The sequence below is a fragment of the Neomonachus schauinslandi genome, chromosome 1, assembly GCF_002201575.2.
Source record: "Neomonachus schauinslandi chromosome 1, ASM220157v2, whole genome shotgun sequence".
Classification (NCBI taxonomy): Eukaryota; Metazoa; Chordata; class Mammalia; order Carnivora; family Phocidae; genus Neomonachus; species Neomonachus schauinslandi.
The window spans coordinates 2,581,105-2,587,581 of NC_058403.1; the positions used below are offsets into that span (position 1 = coordinate 2,581,105).

Consider the following 6,477-nt stretch of genomic DNA (forward strand, 5'->3'; position numbering starts at 1 on the left):
GGGGGTCAGGCTCTTCTACTGGAAATGGTGCTCTGTGGACTGCTGGGTTCAGTTGTTACTTTGTTTAGGTGTCCCCATCAGTGTTGATTCTGGGAATAGCCACTTGGGACCTGAGGTGCCTTCATTTTGAATTCAAGATGAATTCAAATCTTTGGCAATACTTGTGCTCTAATACAGCAGCATGTTCTTTTTTGAGAGTGTTATTTTTCCTCTGAAGTTTTAAAAGATAGAGATTATGGCTGTCTAAGGACCGGTTTTCATTTGCCAACTGTTTTCTGTAATTCTTTGTGCTTTTTTTTTTTTTTTTAAATCTTTGAATGAGAAACACAGTAGAGGTATTTTAAGGTGGAATGCTATTCATTTTGCTGATTTTATTCTGTTTTGATTTTAGGAGAAACTCGCTCTTCGACAGCAGCTGAATGAAGCAAAGCAGCAACTCCTGCAGCAGGCAGAATACTGTACGGAAATGGGAGCAGCGGCCTGCACCCTTTTGTGGGGCGTCTCCAGCAGTGAGGACGTCGTCAAAGCCATTCTGGGAGGAGTAAGCATGACCACTGGGCTCCCTGGGTATTGTCCATCAGTGTTGATGGAACCCGGAGGGTACAGTGTGTACTAAGGAGCTTACAGATGAAGTCCACATCTTGTGTTCATTCATCCAGTAGTGCTGGCCCAGCAGTGTGTAGGGCCTGGTGTAAGCCGGTGCTCTAGGGGTGCGGAATGAGTCTGTGTGGTGTTTGTGGGGTAGTACCACTTCAGTTCCTTGACATCTACACACATTTAACAGAGTTTAAATGCTTCTTTGTAGGTTATCCCATGAGTAACGCAATATTTGATTTGTTGAAAGTTGCATGTTATTTATGTATTTATGTACTTTAGTAGTACACACACACACTCCCACACACTCAGAAAACTTCCCAGAGGAAGAGAGCTTTGACATGGGCTTTGATGAACTCGAGTAGGTGGCAAGGGCAGACAATGGGGAGGGGAGAGGAATGGCATCATCAGAGGCATGGGTTGAGAAGCCTGAAGTTAGTGTTGGGGGCCATGCATGGGTCAGTGGACACAGAGTAGAGGGTCAGTGCGGTAAAGTCATGGGGAGATAACCCTGCGGAAGTAGGATGCAATGTGATTTTGGGAGGCCTCAGAAGCCAGGTTGCTGATTTTACCCAGTAGGGTGGTAAGACTGGATTCCTGAGGGTTTTGAGTAAAAGAATGGTGGGGCGAGAGACTTCGGGAAGATTGTCCTGACTGTGAATGAGGGTGGATAGGAGCAGGGTGGGTGTGGGAATGAGACAGGAAGACTAACTGGCAGGCCCTTCTGGTGGCTCAGGGCTCAGGAAGCGCCCTGCTGTGAGGGGCAGGGAAGGCAGGTGTGGTGCCAGGGGCCTGTGGCTGCACTCTAGGAGGAGGGTGTGCTTGTGAATGGGAGTACAGATACGGGGGAGGTTCGACAGGAGGCCAGCAATCCATTACTTATGACTTGGAGAAACAAAAATTGTGTGTCACTTTAGTGAAGATTAATTGTATTTTAACATTTATTGAGCCTTATTTACGTATAATTTACACATAAAATTTACCCATTTGTGAGTGTACAATTTTAGTGGTTTTAGCTCATTTCCGGAGTTGTGTAATCATCCCCACAACCCAGGCTCAGAACATCCTATCAGCCCGTGAAGTTGCCTTGTGCCGTTGGTAAATGTGTCGGCTTTGAAGCTATCCCTTAGAACCCTAGCACCCCGGGAAGCGTTTCAAAAGTTCTGTGTGCTTGGAGGGACTTCTGCTGAGTAATGAAGATTTAAAGTGCCCAGCAAACCTGCTCACTGCCTTTGTCTCTTGACATGTTGAGGTTTCTGTTAAGATTTTGTTTGAAACTCCATTCTCCAATGGTTGAAACCTGTGGCTTCATGCCTGGAACCAACAGAGAACGTATTTTTCTAGCATATTCCTAGTGGATTTTGGATGAACCCATCCTCATACTGCCACCACTGTAAACTCGTGCTGTTCCCTCACATATATTTTATTTTGCTCCTTCCATCAGTCTGCAGGGTAATTTTTCTACAGATTCCAGATTTCCTTTTTCTGTTCTTTTCCATATGGGAACTTGGAATGAAGGAGCAGACTTTTGAATACTGTTTCTGTCATTAACACAGAGGCTTCCTTTTGTGCCTTTGTACTCTTGTAATGTTTTGTACCAGTGTTTGTGCAGGGCTGTGATGCTTTCCTTTCCAAACTTTCAGGATAAAGCTTTGAAGTTTTTCAACATCACTGGTCAAACAATGGAGAGTTTTGTGAAGTCACTGGATGGGGATGTCAAGGAGCTTGATTCCAATGAAAATCAGTTTGTGTTTGCTTTGGCTGGGATCGTAACAAGTAAGTCATTCTTTTGAGATGCAGTGACGGTTAGCCATGTCTCTGGAGTGGTGATTACAGCCAGGGGTGTATATGCAGCAACGTCTCCTGGAACTTTTTCAATGTCCTGTGGTTCTTACCCTAGAGAACCTGATCTGGTGGGCCTGGGATAGGTACCAGGTGTGGGTGTTGTGGGGCACCGCCCCCCGCCCCAGGTGAATCTGATAAGCGTCGGTCAGTAAGAAGACTGATCTAGGAAACAGGATGGGTTTGCATGTTCTGTTCAGTTCTGTGCGTGGAAGGAAGTCAAAACAAAACTAAGTTTAGCTACTTGTTATTAGGAATCATTTTACGAACATCTAGCTGAAGTAGAAGCCTTAAGCATAAGCGAAGCTCTTGCTATTGTTTTGGTACAATAATTAAATAATTCCAAAACCCTAAATTGTCTCCCAAAGATTACAGTTTTTCTAGGATAGAATTCTATGGCAAAACTGCTGTAAGGAATAAGGCCAAGTAACTAGATAATTAATAAATCCTATCTTAGTATAGTGGGAGGTGGTAGTTACTAGTATTATTGTTCTGATGTCAGTGAAATAGTTCGATCTATTGCCATGACTGTTAGATTTACTCTTTATATATTTGCTCTTTCCCATTGCTCTTTCCTTTCTGCTCTGTCCTATGCCACTCTTAGGGTAATTCTCTGCTATTAAAGAGAGAGGAAATCTTATTTTTCCTCATGGCATTATCCTTCATTTACTGAAATCCTAATAAGGTAGAACCTGTGTAGACATTTTCTTCATAATCTCTTAAAAATTGGTGATACTTCTTTGAGGTGGATATTGAGACTGTGACAGTGTCTGGGCCAGTCCTGGTTTAGCCTGGCCCTTTTCCAGGATCGCATGGCACGCTTCCGACAGGGCGCCTTCAGGTGAAGGGGGCTTGCATTGCTCCACTTTTTAAATTGTTTTAAGGTCTTTTTTTAAACAGAAGGCATGCAAAGTGAGATAAGTCAGAGAAAGAAAATACTGTATGATCTCACTCATATGTGGAATTTAAGAAACAAAACAAACAAGAAAAGGGGAAAAAGAGAGAGAGAGAGAGAAACCAAGGAACAGACTCTTAACTCTAGACAACACACTACACTGGTGGTCACCAGAGGGGGAGGTGGGCCGGGGGATAGAGGAAATAGGGGGTGGGGAGTGAGGAGTGCACTTGTCCTGATGAGCACCGGGTGATGTATGGAAGGCCAATCACTACATTGCACACCTGAAACTAATATTACACTGTATGTTAGCTACCTGGAATTGAAATAAAAACTTACAAAAAATTAAAATTTACATACAGTAAATTCACCCATGTCATGGATGTAAGAGCTCCCGAGACTTGATAGCAGAGCACCCTTGTGTCTGTGACCATCACTTCTCCATTCTTCTACTTGTCCCTGTCCTCCCACATGCTCGCATTACCGCAGGCAAGCAATGTGGGAAAGAGATGGGCTGGGAGTTGAGGCCCAGTGGCCAGTTCAGCTTCTGCCTCTGACCAGCCCTGTGTTCTTGTGTCCGTGACCCTCGGTTTCATCTTCTGAGGAGTGTCTCAGACCCCACGTGGTGACTGAGGTCTGTGCTAACCCTAGGCTTGAGTGGTTGTGCCTGTGGAAGGGGAAGGTGCCAGTTCTGTCCCTTGACCTGTGTGTGGTCTTCTGTCTGCTAGTCCGAGTCTGCAGGGAAGAGTCCGTGATAGCACTTGGGTGGTTTCCACTCTTTGGCTGTTACGGGTCTTGCTGCTGTGAACATTCATGTAGAAGTTTCTGTGTGAACGCATGTTTTTGGTTCTCTTGGGCATACACCTAGGAGTGGAATTGCTGGGTCATAGGATAGTTCTGTGCTTCACTTTCTAAGAAACTGCCAGACCATTTTCCCCAGCAGCTGTGCCATTTTACACTCTGATGGCTACTTTTTCCTGTGTCTTCAGGACAGTCCATCTTTTTCTGTGTGTGTGTGTGGGTTTGTATCTTTGGTGTTGTTGGAGGTGGTTGAGCTCTAGGAGAGATCATCAGGGACTGCCTAGATCCTCACCACTGTTGTTGGATGTCCTTAAAGGCAAGGTTGGCTTGTAGAGAGCTGATCTCCAGTTTGAGCACCGATCACCATCATTTTGTCCTGGTTCTGTGTCTGAATCATTTATTGAATTTACTGTCAGGACAGTAGCCAAACAGAAGCATTTAAGACTCAGGCAACAGATAATGGAGCTGTGTAACTGGATGCACTAGAAGAAGAAAGACACTCTCAAACCATGACCCAGGTGACTTCATAAGCAGCCAGAATTGCTCCTTTTCCCTAGTGAGGTAAAACCGAGCAACAAGCAGCACTAAGGCAGGCTCTGGGCAGGAGTGTCCTTCCTAAATTCTCTTCTGGCACGGACACTTCTTGAACTACAGAGATAATTAGGAGGCTCTCTGTCATCAGACAAGTGTAATAAGGGGCTGGGTTGAGGGTGTTCTGTTGACATACTAACTTATGAAAAGGAGGAAGGAGCACTGTTTCATGATTAGTTAACTGACTAGAAGAAAAGTGCTGGTATTTCTAGTTAGTGTTTGGGATGATACTGCGTGTGATGCCATAAGGCTAAAAGGTGATCCTAGTTCAGGCCTGAAGACTGTTGGATTTGGCTGAGTGGCAGTTGCTCTGAGATAAGTAGGCAGTAAGCCTTGCCCCCTGGGTCAAGGGACAGGCTCTGAGAGGAGGTGGGTCTTTGATGCATGCCTTGTTGTTGAGGTAACATTCCTAGAGCATCACTTTTCAGTCTCAGCACTAGAATTTTCTGTTGTGGGAGCCTTCCTTTGTGTTGTAGGAGGTTAGCAGCATGCCTAGAGTCTACCCATTAGAGAGGCCTGTAGTAGCCCCGAAGTGTGACAATCAAAAATGTCTCCAGATATTGCCGAGTATCTCCTAGGTGCAAAATCACCTTTCTCTGCCACTTTGAGAACCACTGCCCTAGATCATGACCTTAACCTTTCATGTACATAGACAGATTTACGATACTCTGGGATATGAGAGGTAATTGTTGAAAGATATTTCAGGATCATTGAAGGCATTTTTTGTTTCTGTGTTCCATGGGCATGGTTCTGACATACTTGATTTAGTTCAGTCACACAGATGTCTTGCTAATTCAGGAGAATTTGGTATGTATTATTTATAATATCTAGTTAGTCATAGAAATTTTCTAAATTGTCTTTTAGTGATTAGTCTTGGATAATTTTGGATATTTTGTAATCTTCCCTTAGATAATAGCTTTCCTTCAGTTGACGGAGTATGGCCTAGATAAAGAAATGCTGTTTTGTGGAGTTGGAGTGTTTCCTTAGATGCTCATGTCCCTTTTCATCTTGCTCAGTGAGGAAATAATTATAGTCAACCTTGGAGTTTTCCAGATTAATGGAACATAAGAGGCAGTTAATGTACATGTTAGGTCAGAGGGATCCCCAACAAAGACTTCACCCAAGTATCCTTAAGATCTGGGATTAAGATTTGAGAGAAGTGTGGAACTTCAGTGAATCCCTGGGGATATAACTTTCTAGGTGAATTGTTGGTTTTTCTAGGTGAAGGCAAGTAAATTGGCCAACTTTATAGAATGGGACACTAAAGAAACCTGAGCATTAATCTGTTCCTGTAAAGAATTTGGCTTCATCTAAAAAAAAAGATGCCTGTGTGGCTCAGTTTGTTAAACATCTGGCTTCAGCTCAGGTCATGATCTCAGGGTTCTGGTATCGAGTCCCACATCGGGCTCCTTACTCAGCAGGAAGCCTGCTTCTCCCTCTGCCTGCCGCTCCCCCTGCTTGTGCTCACTTGCTCTCTCTCTCTCTCTGGCAAATAAATAAATAAAATCTTAAAAAAAAAAAGAATTTGGCTTCAGAAGGGACAAAGAGAGGGTGGGTGGCATATGGTTGGGCAGTACAGCAAAATGGGGTATAATTGTTTTGTTACTTGTTCACAGATCTTGGATGAAGCCATATCCTTGACCATTAGGCTTTTTTTTTTTTTTAAAGATTTTATTTATTTATTTGACAGAGACAGACACAGTGAGAGAGGGAACACAAGCAGGGGGAGGGGGAGAGGGAGAAGCAGGCTTCCC

General features: G+C 44.0%; 1 protein-coding gene across 1 annotated transcript in view; it reads left to right on the forward strand.

The window, feature by feature from the left end:
• LOC110571080 (heat shock transcription factor 2 binding protein) overlaps window positions 1-6,477 on the forward strand; it is a 97,028-nt gene that overhangs the window by 24,135 nt on the left and 66,416 nt on the right. Inside the window, exons 4-5 of the mRNA XM_044918933.1 lie at window positions 392-541; window positions 2,238-2,370. Of these exons, the coding sequence (XP_044774868.1) occupies window positions 392-541; window positions 2,238-2,370 (283 nt within the window). The remainder of the gene's footprint in view (window positions 1-391; window positions 542-2,237; window positions 2,371-6,477) is intronic.